The sequence below is a fragment of the Sciurus vulgaris genome (assembly GCF_902686455.1).
Source record: "Sciurus vulgaris genome assembly, chromosome: 5".
NCBI lineage: Eukaryota > Metazoa > Chordata > Mammalia > Rodentia > Sciuridae > Sciurus > Sciurus vulgaris.
Window position 1 is genome coordinate 38,527,126 of NC_136465.1, and position 21,932 is coordinate 38,549,057.

Consider the following 21,932-nt stretch of genomic DNA (forward strand, 5'->3'; position numbering starts at 1 on the left):
CTGATTAAGAATCTGAACTCAATCTATACATGTAAGCATGATTATGAAGTGGCTCTGATAAATTTTCTAATTATATTTCCCTTAGTCTAACAAAAATAGTGGTTAATATATGCACTAATATAACAATGATTTTGATTTTTAATTTTTATATTGCTGAATACCAAGGCTTCACTGAAGAGCTTAACTGATAGTTATGGCTGGAATGATTCTTCACATAGAATTTAGAAATAGCCAATGTCTATAGTATAACTAATGTCTAGGCAATGATACTCGATACAGCACAATAATATAAAGATAGATTTTCGGAAGTAGCTTAGGCACTACAGTGAATTGTAAAACATGGGTGTTCAGAATCACAGTAACAGCCTCTAGGAAAGAAATCTGAAAAAGAGAGAATAATTTCCTTTTACCTCATTGGAAACACCAGAAGAATGATCTTGAACATAGTCCAGAGCCTTTTTAGGAGGCTGGGGTGTAGATGAACCACATAAGCAGAAGTGTAGAGATGGAATGGAGGAGAATCAATGGCAGCAAGGAATGAACATGTGGAAAAGGTGACAACAGTTAGAAATTGAGTGTCGATAGCATCAGATACAAATAAAGAGTGACATGAATGGAGCAAAATGGGGGTAGCCTAGCAGGAAGAGTGCAATGTTTGTAGATATTCTCAAGCATTGGGAAAAATTGCTAGTGTTCAATTAGTATATTTATAAACTCATTTTATCAAATCAAAATTAGCATTCCTAATCTGGCCACAGAGGAATGCAAGGTTCATTAAAGAAACATTAAAGGAGCAAGTGGATAGCATGCTGGTGAGTTTCAATTGTGTGGCAGAAAATGACTGTAGAAATTGCTGATAATTTAGGCTCAGTACAGAGATTGATATAGTCCCTACAAACTCTCTAAGCAATAATAACAAGACATAAAACAAAGCTGGAGAGTTTTTTCCTTCTTAAATAGAATGCATTTATATTAATACTATGCTACAAATGAGAAAAACAATGAGAGAAAGCATTTCTTCTATTAGGTAATAGAAATTCCAGGAAAAAAATCTTTGGTTCATATTCATTTACAGTCATGTTTGATTCAGTTCAATACAATATAATGAATCTAACCAAATGCAAATCCTTTGCATTTTAATGGACAAAAGTTACTACCATAACCAATTTATGATCCATTACAAGCATAAAAATCAGTATATGATATGGTAAAAGATCATACATTCTGATTTTTTTTTTCTACCAGGAATTGAACCCAGAGACACTTAACCAGTGAGCCACATCCCTAATCCTTTCATATATTTTATTTAGAGACAGGGTCTTGCTAAGTTGCTTTAGGGTCTTGCTAATCTGCTGAGGCTAGCTTTGAACTTTCAATCCTCTTCCTCAGCCTCCTGAGCTGCTGGGATTACAGGCATGCACCACCACACCTGGCATAGACTCTGATTTCTAATAAAAGTTGTTGGGCAGCATAATTGGTATGTTCGTTAAGAATTTAAAATTTGTGAAACATGTGACTGACACATCAAACGCACTGCTGTTGGAAAATACATTTTCTAAATAAAACCTGATTTACTATAGGAAATTACTTCAGGTTTAAATAAACTCTTTATCCCAAACAGACTAAGCAATTCCTATAAGGCTCAATCAGGGGGCATCCTCTGGTAGGAATTTAGGGATTAGCAATGTAGCAGCAGCTTTCACTAGCAACACTGGAAATCAAGATTCACAGGGTTTCCTATTTTTTTTCTTTGCTTACATTCCTTCCAGTAGGTATATTTATATTAGAATGGGCACTGCCCAGAGATATTTTTTTATTGTTGTTGCTTTTGTTTGACAGGTCTGGTTTTAACTTCTGATTCTGCAATTTACTCTTCTGTGCATATTCTTTAACCCTCTGGTCCTGTTTTCATCTTATCATGGAGCATCAGAAAGATTCATGGAGTTAATGAGGAAAGCCAGCAATTTCTAGGGACTTCGTGATCCTCAGCAAATGGGAGCGATGTAAGAGTCATCATTATTATTATGAATGCCAAGGTGGTCTTGTTTGAACTAGATCAAAATGAACTGTAAATGAATACAAATCTATACAGCTGTAGTAATTTCCAGATATTCCAGAACAGAAAATTCCTCAGCATATTAAATTTGCATTAGATATAATGTAATCCTGATGCATGATTTGGAAAAACCATACAAGAAGAGTCTGAGCGCCTTAGCCATTCGGTACAGAAGTGAATGCGGACTAAGTTCCACCACGTTATGCATTCAGCTTTTGTTCTCTCAATGACACCTCTCTCTTCTGATAATGATATGTTTTTAAATAAATCAAACAACATTCTCCTATTTATCTTATAGTAATAGGCTAACCTCACTTACCGGGCGTCCAAACTCCAGTTCTGAAAAGAATTTATACCAGGGCTCATTTTCTAAATCTATGTCATCTGGATTTATGCGATCAGTCTAGAGCAGACGTGAAGGAAAAGGGAAGGAAAAGGCACACTGAGCGAAGTGAGGGAAATGCCGTGTGGTATGAAAAACACGCGCGCGCATTCACACGCAAACATGCACCAACTCTCATCCAACAAACCTCAGCAGGAGAGAACGGAGGAAGTAAAGTAAAATGAGTAAAACCAGGATATGAAGATGAGCGTCAAGGGCGTCGCTTAGGTCCCTGGCTATTGCCCCTGGCCAACATTTCTAGTTCTCTCCTTAGGTCGTTGCACAAACCATGGAAAACTCGCTATGGCAGCGACAACAGGGCGTGGAAAACACACCCCAATATTAAAATAGGCTCAAGCGAAGCTGGCCACATCATTGTCCCTGCTCTCATTGGTGACTAGCAGTCTCAGCACGTGGGTCTGAAGTCTGCAGGCAATTGCCTCAGGTGCAGGCATCTGGAGAGCCAGGGTCAGGGCAAGGGAAGGGGAGAAGAGATTCGAGGTGCCGGGAGGAGTGAGAGGTGCTGGGAAGCGGTTAGAGGATCTAAGGGCAGGAAGAACCCAGGGCGAGGTGACAAAGGGGGCAGCGGGGAGGTGTGAGTAGCCAGCTTCTGACTACACTTCCTTGGCCTCTGGAGAACAAGGGCTACTCCTGAGCTTCCCAACAGGCATTAGAAAACTTAGAGAAGGAAGGAGCTCACCCGGACGGGAGAGAGAGCTGGGGCGCACGAGTTTGGTGCGGGGATGGCACTCCTGGGCGGAGGGGAGGGGCTACGCGTGACTTCTCCGTAGGGTGAGGTGGAAAGAGGCTTCCGGCCAGGTTCCCTTGGAACAGGTGTCGGAGATGTTGGGAGAGGGGGCTGTAAGAAAGAGGGGTGAAGGAGACACTGATTCATTAGATAGGGGTTCTCGATGGAACCCACAGGACACCCGTCAGCGTGGGTTGTGTCCTGTGTTAGGCCGGGGGTGGAAACCTTTCAGGGAGGTGCAAAGGCTCCCGTGGGGGCCGACCCTTGGAATACTCTGGATCTTTGCAAAAATGTGAAGATCAGGGGTGGACAGCGAAGAAAGATGGCATGTTTGGAGCCGCCCCAAGATTCCCTTTCCTTCTGCCTAGTTTGAGCTACAGGATGGGGCTTGGGTGGAGCCAAGTTTTCCAAGTAGGTGCTGTGGATGGCTGGGGGCTGGGGCGGGAGTGTGGGATAAAATCCCACCTTGGTTTCCTCAACATTCTAATTTAGAGAAAAGCCAATTTTTACAATTGACTTGCTTCCCTCTCTTGGTTTCTGAACGTTGTATTTAAAGATAGAAAAACTAGCAGTGTTAACATAAACAGTTGGAGAAAATCCACACGATTACTAAAGTAATAGAAAGCAGACACCCAGCAGTTACTTAACCCTCTCACTATCCTGTGTTTTCAGATAATACTTGCCTGACTAAATTGATCCAGGCTGTTGATTTTTAAAATTAAAATAGGGTATTTAAAGTACTACAGGGGCCTTACTACTTCTTTGATAATTATCAGATGACACCAGTTAAATATAGTATAGTTGAACAGTCCAGTATATGAAGTGGGAAAGAAGTTCTAAGAAAAATTATTTGGTAACCCTGGCCAGGAGAAGATCTGAGACTTCTAAGACCTATTTCAGAAGGGCCCTTAAGCACGCACTGATCCAAAGTCAACTCCATATAATTTTCTTCCAATTCTTAAAGGAACTCAAGGACTTCCACTGAATAGTTACAACTCAGCTTTGAAAGAAATATTCTATAACCTTTATATAATGTTGAGGGTTTTGCAATATTCCATATTTCAACAAGAGTGTTTATTTTATATGAACTCATTTTAGTGTTTTATTGACTTGATGCATTTGCAACAGTTTTGTTAATAATACATAATTGAATAATGTATGCTCAAAGTGTTTTAGTGTCGTGGTTTTGTTTCAATATTTTATGATAAAAGATTGTAATAATAACTTTGCTTGATGATGGAAAATTTGTGACGTCATAACAAAATAGTGCAAGGATTCAAGTTATCCAATACCTGCAGTGGTCATAATTACAAAGACTGTTTAGTAACACTGGGAAATGTTTAGATAGGATAAGAGATTAAAAAAAATATGAAACCATGTACTTGTGCAGTAGATGCTATGGCACCAAAAAGCTGGCTTCGGATGAGCACAGTAAAGAAATGCCCACATACACAGAAGACCACGCTGGTGTTCTGGTATTGATGCTGTTTGTTTTTTCTTTCTTTTAAATGCCATTTTGCTTTGTTGTTATAACGTTATTTTTGCAATACATAAAAACATGAGAGAATATCCTATGGTGTATGGAAAAATGCTGCAGAAATCCTAAGATATTTTCCCTAATTTATGGCACTATTATATTGTGTTTACATTTCAGAAGTAACAATAAAATTGGCAGAAAAGAAAATGTTCTTGTAACTAATTTGCCCTTTTGTTTAATAAAGAAATTTGATTCAATAGTTGCAAAAATATTAAGGTTTTGCTATTACTAAAATATTATTTCCCCAATTATTATCTAGAACATTATAGATACAAATTTTAATTAATCATGGAAAGGTTTTGTTAGAATTGAGTTTCTGATAAATTAACATTACAGGGAATTCTTCAGTAATTTTTCTTCTGTGTAGAGAGGCAGACTATTTCTTCCACCAGAAACTATCTCTGATTCTTTCAAACTTCATAGTTACTCTTGTTAGATAGTGATTATTAATTCTTGATTTCATTACCTTTGCTTTCAAGTTTGCTAAGAGGAGATAGAAATAACTTCCTTCAGAGGAAATAAATTTGCTTAAAAAGCATGAACAGCAGAGGGCAGCAAATTTACTAACTACACAAATATATTTCCTATTGTAACTTCACTTTAACTTCGAATTTAAGAAAATATATAACAAATAGATAAACTAAGTCCTGATTTTATGCTGGTAGCCGTGGCACATGCCCATAATCCCAGCTAGTGAAGAGGCTGAGGTAGGAGGACCACAAGTTCCAGGCTACTCTAGACAGTGAGACCCAGTGAGACTCTGACTCAAAAAATAAATAGATAAGTAAATAAATAAAGAAAAAAGGAAATATGTTTTTATGATAGAATATAGAAAAGGGAGCAGAATAGCTGCCCTTTGGCACCATACCTTATAATGGTGATGTCCCTGTAATTATGATTTTTCCTATTAAAATACAATTTATAGTCTCAGTGGGCAACTGTCTAGAATTTATGTCAATAGAAATTAGAAGAAAAAAACACACAAAACAATAACTGGTAGTCTTCAATAACTCTGGAGTATAAAGAAAGGCACACACCTGAGCAGAGTCTCTATGTGAAATGAAATGTAAGTGGTGGAACTCGAATTTTCTCTTTGCTGTGGTTGACCTATTGAATCGCTTTAGTTATGCAACAATTAAATGCATTATGTAGCGATTGCTAAGGAACACCCAAACCTCGCAATAATCAGTGATGCGTTTGCAGATGGTCAACCAACAGAAATATATGCAAGTTATCATCTCACTCATTCAACTTTTCTCCTATAACATAGAAGTTATTTTAGGAAGTATGATCATGCTTCACTCTAATGGCTCATAAAAGACAGAAGAGCAGAGATACTGATGTATACCTTTCTAACCCTCTTTTTAAGAACCCAGCAAATCTCTGCTTAATATAAGCTTCATATCACCAGTGTAAGAGGAAATACTTAAGAAAAGCTAAAACTAAAAATCACTCAACATCCTTATTTAAAAGCTAACAAGGGAGAACAATTTTTACAGTTTGAAAGCATTTAGCTGCTTTTGTGGCTCTAGAAATTCCATAGTTCTCAATCTTCTAATTGAGACATATACTTGCTTTATGTTTCTCCGAGAGAATGTGTTGATGTATTCTTTTTTGAGAATTTATGCTCATTAACTTGTAAGCTTCAAAGCACTGGCTGTCATGTATTATATTTATTGTAGATCCATAATAAATGTTATACACATTGCTAATTGGAATAATTCTTTATGGTTCAAACCATTACATAAAACTTCCAAAATTTTTATGCTTTTATCTCTGAGTGGCAACTTTTATTGATAAAGAAGTTCACGTTCGTTCATGATTTAAATCTAATTTCAAATTTTCTTATTGTGTGCGGGTTTATTGTAGGGAAAAAAAATCGTCATGTTATTTTTTATTTTATTAAGTGTAGAGAGATCCTGAACAAATGCTTCCTTAAAATTAAAAAAAAAATTAACATGGCTCATCTATAAACATATTCAATTTAGATGAGATGTAAAGTTTTATTAATAAATCCTGGTAGAGAGTTTCTATGATTGCCTCTTGGAATAAATAAATTGTGGAGATACGGTTCTGATTTATGGGTCAAGTCAATTAAAGATGTTATCTGGTGATTGCAGTCTTTCTCTGGATATCAAACATTAGGCCAATTTAGTCAACATTTCTAAATTTATAGTTGAATGAATATTTATGAGCTTCAAAAAAGTGCATTTACTGTTGCTTTCTGGTTGAAAAGCATTAATGCATATGCCACCGATTCCCAAGGAAGAAGACCGTCTTTTTGCCAGGGTCTGGGAAGGACTTTTGTTCAAACAGCCTTGACCCCTCTGCCTCCTTTGTATCCCAGGGAATCATGGAATTAGTGAGCCATAGTTACTAATAGCAGTGTATTGAATCCCTCCTGCATGCCTTGATGGAGACTCACTGGGCCTTTTGTCACTGGAAAAGTGTGGTCTTCGAAGATAAGCAACAGAACAAAGATTCAGTCTCTCACTAATTTTACCCACTAACTGCAAGAGTAAAACCTTTATTCATTCACTTAATAATTGGGTGAGTGATTCACTGACACCAATGGTATGCCAGACATTGGTAGGTGTCGGGGATTCAATGCTGCACCAGACATGGTCTCTGCCTTCAAGGTGCTTGAAGTTGAGAGAGGGACACAGACAAATAAACAGGCCTTTACAGATCTGTGTGATAAGGACCATAGGGGTGGGGGCCTGCAGTGGGCCATGGTGCACAGCAGGGAGAGTTTTAAACCTAGTGTTAAACCTAGTGTTAAGTTTAAACCTAGTTTAAACCGAGTGTTGAGGAGGGACAATTACCTGGAGGAAGTGTGGTTATGCTGAGGCCAAAAAGATGGGATGAAATTTTCCATGTGAAGGGAGAGGTAGTGAGGAGATATTTCCTGGCAGAGGGACCAGCCTGTGCAAATGAGGAGGCTGTGGCTGGAACACGTGGTGGCAGGGAGAGTGGGAAGAGATGAGGCTGCAGAGATTGTCGGGACTACATCACACACTCTGTGTGTGTGTGTGTGTGTGTGTGTGTGTGTGTGTGTGTGTTTTAAATTGTGTTAAGGAATTTGAATTTTGAACTAAGGACAGTGGCAAGCCATAAAAAAATTTTGAGCAGGACATTTTATAAAGATATTCTAAAGATATTCTAAATAAGTGTTACTTAACACTGCCTTGGTCTCTTGGTCCATAGAATCTGAATACCACACATTTGCTTCATAGGGTTGTTGGCAACATTACATTGCTCTAGCTGTGGTATGGAGACTAGATAGGAGAATTAGGGAAATGGATCTCTAGGTGGCTGTTACCTGATCCAGGTAATGACAGGATCAGGTGTATTCCAGGCAATGGACAATTATGATCCAGTAGAGAGAAGTGACAGTGAGTAGGATCTTGAATTCATTGGAAGAGAGGGGAATTCAAGATGACACGTGAGAAAACTGAGCAGATGGAGGAGTCATCTAAGAACTTAAAAGAGCAAACGGAATTGCCTGACTATTGTGTATGATTTTCAAAAATTAAACATGAGAAGAACAAAGAAATGCTACCAAACCATCTTGGGGTAAAAAGACACAAAGGAGCATCCATAATAGATTCAAATCCTTATGTGCTGTCCATTTGTGTTATATCACTCTCATCTAGCAAGCTTGCTCTGTGTCCTTTACATCTGTGTGTTCAAGACACTCAGAATGTTCTGCAAACAAGACTGATATGTAACACCACTACCCTTAACCCTTTGTTTCCCCACCTCCCGAGTTTATAGAGAACTGGAATGAATTCAGGATTGATGTTGTGGTAGGGGGGAGGGAAAGAAGACTAGTCCTATATACAATGCCTGACCAAAATGATACATATGACTTGCTCAAATCATTTGGCATAATACTAGTTCCCCAAAAAATTGTTTAGGAAGGATTAAATTTTGGTTCTTTCCATTGCTTTATAAGATTCATTCTCATTTCCTGCCATGTTTCTAGGTTCCTTTCACTTATCTTTTCCTGTGATTTATGGAACCTATCCATACCCAAATCTCTGACAACACTCTTGGCTCTAGAACTTTCTATCTTTTTTTAGGACCAATTAAGTATTGGGTCATAATTACTCAGAGCCCAGGTTTCTGGCAAAGTAAATCAAATATACTAATTTATTATAAATCAGTCACTAAACTTAATTTAGAGTGTAAAATAATCAAATTAACTTAGATGATAGTTGACTCCTACCTAAATGTTTCATACTTAGCTAATCTAATATAGTAGTGGTCTAGTGCACCACACATGAGTATGCCTGAGCTCAACTGCTAGCTCTGGCACCCACCAGCCAAGTGACCCTGGGCAGTTACTTAACACTGCCTTGGTCTCTTGGTCCATAGAATCTGAATACCACACATTTGCTTCATAGGGTTGTTGGGAACATTACATGAGATAAAGCATAAATGACCAACTATAGAGTCTGGCACATAAGTAAGTGCTCAGTAAAGATTTGCAATGATTGTTTTGATTGTTGCTATTATTATTGGAATTTTTAAACAAGGAGTCTTCAAAGCTTTAACCCAAAGACTTGAATAATGTAGGAATCTGAATCACAAAAATAGGGCCCATGAATGAGCTTTAGGTGGTCACAGGAAGGATTCTTTAGGTGTGACATTGAAGAGGTTGCTTAATAACACAAATGCAGATCTAGGCATGTATATACACTAAATGATAGACTTGAAGTTCCTTGAAGTTCCTTAAGGTAGAGATGCTGTCTTGTTCACCATTGTGTCCTTAGTACCTACTATAAAGTCTTGCACATAACTGGTGCTTAGCCAGTTTTCTTCAACAAGTAAATCATAGCAATATCCTGATGGGAAAGCTTCTAAAGTCAAAAGTATTTCAATATAATTACAATGTCCACTATCCTAGGAGTCTTATAAATTATTAGAATGATTATTAAAGTTTTGTTATTTTTTTCTAAATATGATACTTTCAATTCCATGCAGTGGTAACATTGTGTTTCACTTAATTCTCATCCGGGAAATTTTAACCTTGATATTCAATCATATAACCTAGTAAAATGGGTTATAAGTTTGCAAAATGGAGTCTGAGAATCAGTGATGTTCCTTTTTTTCTTTTAGTTTTTCTGTTACACAAAAACATATGAGTTATTCGAAGAGAGCCGAAGGAGACATAGATAAGTGTCTGTTTGAATTATGTGATTATAAGGTTTTGAACATGCTTCTTAAAAATACCACCACAAATACAGGGTTTCAAAAACTAAATCAATACACTTAAGTTGGGTGTGGTGAGGCAAGGGTTTCCAATTAAATTTCAGGGCTGGCTTTGCATTCTAGTCTATATAATAGCGTGTTTTCTTAGATACTCTTGGGGGAGCTAACAAAACTCTCTTTTTCCTGTTCACTGATCCAAAAATTCTTTTAAGACAAGGATGAAAGTAAATTGATATTGACATAAAGTGTTTTTCTAGAAGCAGATTTGGAGATGCAGAGGAATTGCAGAGTTTTAAAGAGATCTTGAGGGTACTGATCTCTGAGGGGAAGCAAAGGACACAAAAAGGAGACCAGGGAGAGCAAAAATCAAGGGGGCCAAGGAAGAACCTATTTGTTAATTTGCACTTAGAAGAAGCAAATAATTTTTCTCAAGTTTACATTTCTTTTTGTTTGCATATACTTAAAATAAATAATTAGAAAAAATACTGCAAAATGAAATACAGTCTTGATCCACTAGAATGACAATCAATCAGGATGCTTGAGGCTTGGTAACCTGAGGGAGATTTAATAAAAATCAATTAAATAACTTGTTATAAAAAGGGCATTTGGAAAAATTTCCCCTTAAAAGAAAGAAATATTAAGAAACCAGTATGGAAGACAAAGAATTAACCTTTCTATGTCTGTATATATTAGGGAGATTAATTAATGATTTTTCTCACTGGCAACCTAGAATAGGAATTACATGTTGCATTTATGAGTGTTTTCTTTTTTAATTAAATTCAGGTCCATGATTAGGCACAGATATAGCTATGCTAATGAATCTAGCATATATGTGTGTTTATATACACATTAATTACATACTAAATTTAATATATTTAAAAGTATATATAATTAATATATATGATAAAGTGGTACCAATTCTAAGATGAGATGCACAGATCATGGAACAAAATAAACACGATTTCTAGATAATAAATATACTACCTTTGTGAAAAAAATCACTAAGCAATATGCAATTCAGGTTTATTTGGGAACCCGGCAGCCTACTGAGGAGGCATTTTGATTAATGACAAGTGCTTACTGGTCTCTCATGCTGCAAAATTGATGACTTCCCAGGTTCATATTCAAAAATACTCCTTGGCTCAGACCGAAATTTTCTGGTGTCCACTTTTCTGTCTGGAGGATCCCAGTCATGCCTACAATAGACAACAAATCACACACTAAAATAATCCTGTATGCTTAAAGCAGCTGTATACTACTACTTGCTCTCTGTTTTCAAAGTTAATTTTAGCAGAGATTTTTTAAAAATCTCAGGACCAAAAGTTAATTTTTGAAAAACACCTCATTTGTATGCTTTGCTTGGCATAAATGATTTAAAGTTATTTCTTTTACATTATATTTCCTCTATTTTTTTTCCATGAGATTGTCCCACTGCTGGCTCAAAAACCCACATAAGGGGCTTCTAGACATGCAGACTTGTTAGTAAACTCAGTAATGGCAGCTCCATATGTTTGAATTTAAAGAAGGTAGCAGGAGGTAAGTGGTGGTATACTCTGTGAAGCTATGAGATTGTAACCATCACTCTGTGACCAGGTTTCCTTGATTCAAAGTGATAAGGAATAACACACACACCATATTTGATCCTGTTTCTTAAAAGTGGTATCAGAGTTTGTATACGAGGAGCTTAACAGAATCACTTAAGTTGGCATAAACAAGAACAAGCCGAGTGGCATGCAAGACCCCTTTGGTGTTGGCCTTGAAAAACTAGAGTCCAACATCAATCTCATGGGAAGCTGTTTTTTTGGTTTGTTTTGCTTTTCCATGAGCTAATGCATCATTCAGAGACTGTCAAATAAAGATTTAGCAAGTAAAATTCCAAAGAAGGACTTAGAAAATCAAACTTTTCCAGGGAACTGGGACTAAAGAGGAAGGCTTCCTTTGGAGAAGGAAGAAAATATTATTGACTATTGATTTTTCAGGAAGAAAGATTTTTCTGACTTTAGATTAGGGAAATTCTGATTCCATAAACTGGAATAAACTTCTGACTCCAGAGCATACTGGAAATAGAAGTGCTCTAAGAGGTAGAATTGGGGCAAGACCTGGTGATCTAGTAAATTAATGAGTGACAGCAGACCTCTTAGACATTTTCAGTCTTTGTTTTCTCATCTGTATAAGACACAGTAGAATCATGCCTTTTTCCCTCGCAGAGGTATTTGAACAATACAAATATATATATATGAAAGCCATCTGAATTTTTTTTAGTGATCATCTTATTTCTTTATGAGAGATTTATTTTTATTAACATAAATAGTACATTTAAATATGAGTTTTGGTCATTTTTGATAGCAAAGATACCATTTTGTGTCTAGACAATTAATTTCTCAATTTTAAGATATACTTTCTAGACACAAAATTCATAATGAGGAGATTAGTATTAAAACGAGAATTCCTTCACATGTGACATGTGTCCATTTTTGTAATACCATGTACCCTATAGGATCATTAATTAGTGTCAGTGGTCAATGGGGTGTTGAATATAAACTTTCTTGAAGGGTTATGATAGATGATGCTTAATAACCAGTATTAATGAAGACTCTTATATCCTTACTTGTTCATTGACAGTAGAAGTAGCATAGGCTTTGGATTTTAGCAGAACTGAGTTTGAATCGTGGCTTGTACATACCAGCTGCATGAGCTGAGCAAGTTACTGCAATTTTTCACACTAGTGTCTTTCTGAAGTAGAAGACATGCTATTAGGATGTACTCAGAATTAAATGACATAATATAGGAAAAGTGTTTAGTAAGTTCCAGAAAAAGATTGCCTATGGAGGAATATTAGTATCATAATCCTCCTAAAAATGACATAATAATAAAAATGTTTGTAAATTTTTATTTGAGTGTGAATGCTTTGAATAAAAATAGTTCAGTAGAAAAATGAAAATTTAGAATCAGCTAAAAAAAACTGGAGAAAATGAGTCCTAAACATCTATTAGCAAATTCCTTATTTATGATTTATGAATAACTTTCCCTGGTTTCAAAAAATATTTTCTTAATCTAACATTTCAGATCTGAGGAAACTGAAAATGAACTGCACAGTCTCTAATCTGTTACAGCAAAGGAAATCCATGTAACTGATTTCCGTTTATTTATCAATTGATCGAAAAGTAAAGGCCGGGTCCAATTTACTTGAAGTTTAACCTAGGGCACCACAACAGCATGACCCAACAGTGTTTGCCACAGTCTCCATAGTAGTGTCCTACGGTGTCTGTGGGGACCAATAAGATTGTGCATACGTTCTCTGCAAGGCAAGCACCGATTCTTCTGCTGAATGCCATGGAGATTTATTTCGCATTCTAAGCTAAAATAGGTCACTGTGTCGGGTGGGGAACGCCTTACTTTTCTGTTGAAGACCGATCTCTTGGTCGGAGCGGTGGGACCGGAGGTGGAACATGTGGGGGCGGCACGGGAGACGACGCATCCTTAAAGGCATCAGTGCCATTGTCAGAGTGGCTTTTGGAAAGAGGTCTGTAGGTCTGGGTCTTTGCAGCAGGATGTGACTGAGTGCTGTAGGATGGGTGGTACAGACCTACCATGCATAAAACAAAAACAAAAAGAAACAAGTGACCTTTTAAAAAGCATCAAGTTGTCCATACCCTTCAATATACCCGATGATTTTGAAAACTATTATCCACAAACCTATTCATAATACACACATTAGGTGGCACATTGTGTATTAATTTGTTAATATTATCAACTGAGCATTTATTATTTATTAACTTGTTGCATATACAAGCACTGATTACAGTAAATCTTCAGTAAATCAATTTACTGATTACAGTAAATCTTCATCAATTATTCTGGAATTATTAACAAGTCAGAAAAAACTTACAGGCACTCAGCAAATTTTCTCCTCGATCATAGGCTAATAACATTGGTAAGGTTTCAGAGGAAGATTAAAAATTTTAGAGCTGCTTCCAAATATCTGCTGGTAATTTAAGAACTCTGATTTACATGACAATTGATATGTTAATTTCAGTAAAACAAAACATCAAACAAACTCTATTCATAAGGTGCTGTGTGAGGCACCAGGGAACATAAACACTCAATAAGCTTCTAGTAAATTTGAGGAAATGAGGTAAATGCTCAAAAGCTTTTAGTACATCTGAGGAAATGAGGCAAAAATATAATTACTATCGAAAATAATTAATAACATTTAATAAAGACCAATTGAGAAAAATATATTAAAAATTAAAGGCTATTAGAAGATGGTGGATGGGTCAGAGAAGCTATCATGGAACTGGTGGGTCTAGAGTCATCCCTGAAAGATTCCTTTGGGTGGACAGAAGAAGGTATCAAGGATAAGTGTAGAATATAAAAAAAGAGGGATGTGGGGTTAGTAGAAAGGGAGAAGACTAGTTGCAGTTGCTTTGTGTACTGATTAAACAATAAAACTTGTAGGAATTCTACAGGAGAATATATAACCAACTTTTCATGCACAAATTACTGATGAAACACCAGCTTCGATATTTAAAAATATTTCAAAAATTCTGAATTCCCCACAACTGCAATCTTTTGGGCTAAATCTATTTGCACTCATCTGCTCCTCCTGAAGATCCATGCAAATTTCCATGACAAATAAAAAGAGACAACATCTGCACTTATTGCCTCAATTCTACAGTTAAACATCAATTTCTGAGCTAAATAAAGGAGGCGAGTTTGGTGTACTGGTAACTGAAGTAAAGATGGAAGGGAGTATCTTAATGGACTTCCTGCTATAATTTGAGGGAGCCAGGACCAAAAATCAGAGATTCACAGCAAGACAAGCTTGCTTTACTTATTTTCCCTTTATCTGTCTTTGGAGACTAGTAGCAAAATACCTAATGGTTAAAGGGCCTGGTCTTTAAGGATCAAGCAGGAGAGAGCCTCTTGCAGTTCTGCTGCCTGGCTGGATAAAGGACCCTTGAATGAGAACACAGCTGATGAACAGTCCTAGCCTAAGGCTGGGCAGGCAGAGAAGGCCCGTGGTGGACTACTTGATGCAACATTTAGGAAGAAGTGATGAAAGGAACCCTTTTTTTAAGGGTCCCTCACTACAGTGGAAGACCACTTCACGAGATGCCAGCACACTCAAATCCAAGTGGCAATGCCCCACTGAAGTTATCAGGACCACTGGCAATTTAAAAAGTGGCCCAGCCAAGTGGGAATTTTCACATCTTTCAATGAATGGTTGCATTTTGGAGCAGAAAGCCAGACAAGGTCACAAAACACTTTGCTTGATTTGTTTTTTGGGAAGTGTATTTGAAAGATCTTTCGCAATTGGAATCACTCTCTCTGCTGATAAAAGAAGATCTTTATCTTATTTTGTATCCTGGTCACGGTATGTTCTTTCACACTGTCCTTCACACTTTGGTTAAACATTCCTGAAACTCAGAATAAACTAACAGTGGGGATGAATGAGACAAAACAGTATTAATTCTCATTTCCATGAGAAAAGATCCATCTTTTTGTTACGCATGCTCTGAGAAAAGAAATCAAGCAACCTCCTAATTATAGGAACTGAAGTGTGGTCAAACAGAGTGGCAAAACAGAGTGATGGTGTGGTTCTTCCAACATTGTTGAGCATCAACTAGTCATGACAAGCAAGGAAACCCATCAACCCATCCTACCTGCGTTGTATGTGTAAGGAGTATTGTACATGTCTGTGTCGTCATCTAGAAAATGAAACATAAATATTATGGTAGTACAAATTCTGTCACCATATCACAACAACACAGCAGAACTTCAGAAAAACAACAGAAATTTGCTAGAAGAGCAAATGCACTTTTCCTAGTTCATAATATCCATTTAAATTTCCAAATGCTGCTTTCTGCTGGACCTCTCTGGATTGACCTTGGTTATCTTTAATGTATTTGCCTTATGACCCTCTTCACAGCGTGCAAAGCCCTGCCTTGTCCTCACTTCCCTAGGAGGCTTGTTAACTGCAGGGAGCAGGCTCAGCCAGTCCTGCCTGTAGTCACTCTACTGATAAGGAGCACTCAGGGGAGGAGGGAGGAACAAGGAATCCATTGAAGTAGACGACATGCCCAGTGCAGAGTGTGGACAGGGAAGGATGGAGGGACAAGACCAGACACCTGGCAGTGACCAAGGTGCTCCTCCTAAGAGGCTTCCTGGCAGCTTGGGGGTGAGGCAGAGGCGCAGATCTGTGAGTGGAGGGGTGATAAAAGAACAGGAAGAATGCTGAAAAGAAAGGGGACGTGAGAGTCACTGGGGTTTTGACATATTTTTGTGAATAAACTCATGTGAAAGAGGAGTAGACCTCCTTCAAACCACAAGGTCCCCGTCAGAAAACAGAACATGCATACCGGGCTTGTGCACCATGTGGATTTGCTTAAACATTGTCTTGTACCAGTCCTTCGGTCGGTCAACTGTCTGTAATAGAGAATATCCGATGGTTAATAAAACTGGCCTCAGGTCCACATGGCTTCTCAATGTCTTCATTGCTTGTATTTTATCTTTTTAGTAGCAATTTCTGGTGATAAAGATTTTCTGACTCTTCACTATTACTTGGTGACAATTTCAGCAATTTATCTAGTTACGTATGCAATTTATAAATATATTATTCTACCTTTAAGTTTAGACTGAATTGGAGCATAGAGTGCTATGGTTTTATTTGTTCAAATCATAGCTGTGTACTAAATGCCTCTAACTCTTTATATGTAACACTACCTTATTTTACACCTGTAAAAGTGGACATATATCTTTATAATCATAACTAAGTGTTTTGCTCGACAAGATCTTTATAGAGCTACATGGACAAGAAACTTGACTATTTTGTTTGACACAGTAACAAAATAAACCAGATTTTCTAAGACAGTTCTCTTGATTTGGAAAGTTTGGTTAGTACTGCTACAAAAATATTCTTGTTCTTGTTAGCCTGAGCATTGGTTTAGATTTTATATCCTAATTTTTCTTTTGGAAGTGTAGATATCACATTTTTTCATCTGGAAATTGAGGGTCCTATGCCAGATGACTTTGGCAATGCTACACGTGTAGATTAACATTAAGGACTACTTGACTTTCTTGCCAATACCTCTGTATTCTAGGCTTTTCCTACCATGAAAAAGTGAGGGCAGTTGATTGACTATATAGTCAAATGGTGGCAGCTGGTAGGACCGAGTGTAGTGATAAAACAGGAGACTAGCTTTTATTTGCTGGCTCAAACAGACTAGTTAAACATGTATCTTTTAAAAATTTTTTGCAGTGCTGAGGACTGAAGCCAGGTCCTTGTCGCATGATAGGCAAGAACTCTACCACTGAGCCCAACCTGAGTCCAACATTTTAGGGACATTTATTTTCATAAAAGATCAACTTCCCTTTCATTAATCTTCATTTCTTTTACAGTAAAAGAGCAACAAGAAATAAGACATAACTTAGTTCAAAAATATTTTCTAACCATACTTGGATGCAACCAATGAGAACAAGGAAGCCTAATAAGTAAAGTAATGTCACTGAAAGTGGAAACGTATTTTGACGGACAGGAATATTTTGCTCACTTGCTGGAGGGCCTATATCAGGCAGGATTTCACAGTTATGCCATCTGCTAGCTTTATATGGTGAGCAAAGAGATGCCAGGCAATGCCCCATCAGTTGGCAAAGGAGAACATGAAACTGGTAAAACAGGATTTTAAAACTCATGGTCCCTTTCTAAAAGAAGTCCTGTAATCCTTTGAAGTTCCTTTTACAAATACCATCATGGAGACGGTTATGCATAATATTGAGATTATGAAGTAGAAGTCTACTTAAATCTGAGGAAATTTACTTGTAGATGTGTCCTTCAAAATCATTTTGCATGAACAATAACTACAGGACTTCATCATTGATAACCTTGTGCTGTCATCATCTATAACCTTGATGAACTAGACCTCAATTTTTCCACTCCTACAGTTTGTGAAGCGTCAGAACTCCCTACTGAATTAACATGCACGGATTTCCAAAGGAAAACAGACATATTTTCTACACACCAGTATACAGTGATTCTGTTCTAATTTTTGCACCTTTTCAGCTTCAGAAAATGGTCAAACAAGGGCTCTATTTGAATTAAAAGGAAGGAAACTTTGCATGTCTCTTAACTAGCTGGGCTTTATTACACAATCTCATGGGGTCTGAGCCCTAGTGAGTTTTTTTGTTGTTTTTAAGAACGGCAGTAAAAGGCTGCAATACATATCCCAGGGCACAGGGGAACCAGGAAATCTGGAGAGGTCCTTCCTATCATTAAAGTAACTCAAAAGTAGTGGATATTAATTCTAGGCTTTCTGGAGTTTCTGGCCCATTTTATAAAATCCTGTTGCCTTGGTATATGTTGGTCATCTAAGATGGTACTACGGCATAGCGCATTGAGTCAGTACTGCCTTTGGTGTATACACTGGGCAGAAATTTAATATGAAGTAATTTGAGTCTGAGAAAGGAAAACACCCTTGGAGATTCTTGGCCTGCTGTGGTTCTGAGATGGCCTGACTCAACATTTATAAACACAGCTATACTTGGGGATGTGCTCTGTAAGGCTGCAAAATAGTAAATGTGAGTAAGAGAAGTCTTCATAGACCTGGACCTTCTTGGTAAAGTTTTAAAGGTCTAAGTAGAGAATGACTGTACATAAAATTACTGTTCCTTATAAGGAATTTCTGGGTTGTTTATGTTTTGTTTTCTATATTTAGGAGGGAAATGAGCATTATGCGTCTAGTGTATATGTTTGCTTATGTATATCTAAGCATGCTTTTGATTTATGGTTGATAAATAATATAAAATTTTTAAAATTACTTGATTTCATTAACCATCTCCATCTCAGTTTTGCCTTTAAAATACAAACAAAGCAAGGCCTTGCCAGTTAAAAATTATATCTTATGGATAAAAAGAAAGGATCAGGTTTGCATGTCCATTGTTACACATCATTTATTGACTTAAAATATACCCAGAGGTTTCAGATAAAATCTTTTGAGACAACATTTACAACTACACAGAAAGCAAAGATCTCGGACTATGTTTATATACTGTTCCTCAAGGATCAACTAGACAAAACTAACGACACCGTCCCAGTCTGACTTGGTATCCCTAAGTTATTAGAGGGAAAAAAAATCAAATTTAACTATTCTGAGTCAGAAATCCTAAAAAGACAAAACACCACCATTGGAAACATGTAATCATCGTAATATTGAATATATTAGTCACAATCCCTGAATTTTTTCTGTTACTTCAATATGACAATCATCAGTTTCAACACAGAATTTTAGGACTTTACAATTCATCACATCCAACATTCTAGCAACCTAATGAGTCTAAAGCCCCAGTTCCTGCTGTACTGATTTTTTTTTTTTTTACTCAACTAAAATACAGATGCTTAGAATAATCTACTTTAACTCTTCTCTCTGTACATCATACATGTAATCTTCAGATAATAAATGCAGGTTCAAAAAGAGAAGAACCCCCCACACTTAAGCTCTTTTTGAATGCTCCAGTCTTACCACTGCTTTCTTCCTGATATCTTTCCCATTTTTTCCCTCTGTCCATTATTGTCTTTGGCTCCCCAGGTTTGCATTCCAGGGAAGCAGCTCTTGGCAACACCCAGCCCTTTATGTGGGCTTGGCTGGCAAACTCTGTGCCTCCAGGGGAGCTCCTTTCTCTCACCTCCCCCGAATTTCACCTGCAGAGATGCTGTGGCTCTCATCCTGATGTCCCCAGTCTTCCTTTTCCCCCCGGCAAGTACAAGCCTCCTCTTCAAGTGGACCTGGTCAGCACGCAGCTGCCTGCCCTGGCTCTCAATAGCTGCCTCTGCTGCTGCTGAGCTTTGCCAGAAGGGGCTGCCCCCGACACACTGAGCAATGCTTTGGCAGAGTTTAAAGACTAAAAAAAAAAAAAAAAACCCAACACTTTCACTTATCATCCCCCAGAGAGCTCCCAGCAGGCCCGGTTGACAGGGGACACTCAGATGTGTATTTTTCTTTAGACACTTTTCCCTTTCCACAACATTAGCTCCCTTCACTCCAATCATCTCACCTCCCAGCTCTCAATTCACAGCTCTGCATCTCCTGGTGTTAACACACATCCATTTCAAGACACATGTCACTGGTTTATTTGCAATGCATGTGGGAATTCAATGCAGCCAAAGAATTTATTTATTTATTTATTTATTTATTTATTTATTTATTTATTTATTTATTTTTGTTCCTTCTCTTTTCTCTCTATGGCTCTGTCTTGCCTTTTTAGAAAAAAAAAAGTTTTATCATTTAACGAAAATCACAATTTTCCTGACTCTTAATTCAAATGGAAAAACAGGTTGCGTAATTCTCTTCAATGGACAGTTCTCTTTCTCTGCCACACAGCATAATATTCATGAGAACTCAATGGCACAGAGGGCAATCCTCATTATATAAGACCCTAGGAATGCACAAAGCCACGCACAATCCATCCTTTGTAGAGGCTGTGCATAGACCCAGGCAGACGCACACGCTGGCATTTCCTACCGTTCTAATTGCTGTGGGGATTCCGGATTCATCCACTGGCCCGATCCCTGGGTAATGTGGAGCTTTGATGACGGTCACTCTCTTCTCTTCCTCTGAGGATCTGTACAGTGGTATTGAGCTGCTGGTGGTACCATCCAGAGACTGTGCATGCTGGGAATAGGTCTCTGCAGAATCTGCAGAAAATTTGGTGACATATAATATATTGGTTGCAAAAAGACTCAAATTAATGGTGCCTCTTGTACATCTCTACATATTTCCATGATCGTGTCTTTTAATTCATTTGCTTTGTTTTTGAGCAGCTTGTTGAACAGAGGATATAGTGTAGATATGCAATGAACAGGTCTATAACATCAAAGACCTCAGCATTTATGAAAAGGGGTGAGGGCAAGAATGACATTTGTTGAGTAACTGTTTAACAGTCAGTGTTAAGTGAGCATTTTACATGTATCACCTCATCTTCCCTTCCCATAATCTTGAGGGACTATCTTGGGAGGGAGACAACAATTGGTTTTATAGATGAGGGGGCAGAAGCTGAGGTAAGTTGAGTTATTTCCCTCAGGTCAGGACTCACACCAGTGTTATTCTTATGATACTGATACTGCTGACCACCAGCGACAGTGACTTCATAAAAAATAAAGTGGACAAAAATTGCTTTAACAATTTTTACTTCCAAACATGCATAAATGTTAAAGGTTATAGATAAAAAATACTTTAAAATGATTGGTCTGAACTGAATTTGATTAAAATAGCCAATGGTCACATCTTTCACTTTACTTTAAAATGCCAAAGTCATAACTTTTTACCATTTGAAGATAGCAATGGTATTGAGGCTATAAATTAGATGTAGCTTGTCAAGTTCCTATCTTCATGCTATCTTTATTAACTTCTAGTATACTTTCAGAAGCAACCAAGGGTACATACATGCACTATATATTCCATTTACACTGAAAATTTGAAAAGCAACATTTTTGCCAATCATCTGGCAAAATTAGCAATAAGATAAACTGTCTTTTAGCAATTATAAGATTTTGATGACTAAGAATGGCACTTTATACTTTTTGTGCCACGGCTTGGTAGTTCTGTTGCAACGTTCTTTAATGTGGAAACAGAAGAGCCCTATGTTTCAGGACAGGATTAATTGATATCATTCATATATATGTGTGTGTGGGAAGACACACATATATGTACATGCATATATATACACACACATAAATATGACATATAAATGTGTTTTTCATGAAAAAAATTGTATGAACATCATAACTAAATATTTTAAGAAATTTAACTAATCTTTATAAGGGTAATTGGTGTTAAGGTCTAACATTTATAGTTATTACTATTATTATGGGTATTTTCAATTTAGTTTGCAAAAGAAGAGCATTTTTAATACTTGTTTTTAAAAGAAGGGATGAAGCTAGGAATAAAACTGCTTTATGTGCCATAGGATATGAAATAAATATCTGTTTCAAACTATC

The 21,932-nt window shown here is 37.2% G+C and overlaps 1 protein-coding gene across 39 annotated transcripts in view; it reads right to left on the reverse strand.

Moving 5' to 3' along the window:
* Positions 1–21,932, reverse strand: part of SORBS2 (sorbin and SH3 domain containing 2) — a 203,373-nt gene that overhangs the window by 41,750 nt on the left and 139,691 nt on the right. For 21 of the 39 annotated variants that reach the window (XM_079141879.1, XM_079141875.1, XM_079141881.1 and 18 more), the window contains 8 exons: positions 20,458–20,630; positions 16,303–16,369; positions 15,607–15,651; positions 13,337–13,526; positions 11,022–11,136; positions 3,139–3,297; positions 2,376–2,459; positions 411–467 (listed from right to left, as the gene is read on the reverse strand). In XM_079141879.1, the coding sequence (XP_078998005.1) occupies positions 411–467; positions 2,376–2,459; positions 3,139–3,297; positions 11,022–11,136; positions 13,337–13,526; positions 15,607–15,651; positions 16,303–16,369; positions 20,458–20,630 (890 nt within the window). The remainder of the gene's footprint in view (positions 1–410; positions 468–2,375; positions 2,460–3,138; positions 3,298–11,021; positions 11,137–13,336; positions 13,527–15,606; positions 15,652–16,302; positions 16,370–20,457; positions 20,631–21,932) is intronic. The other 18 variants (XM_079141899.1, XM_079141906.1, XM_079141888.1 and 15 more) reach the window with 6 other exon arrangements.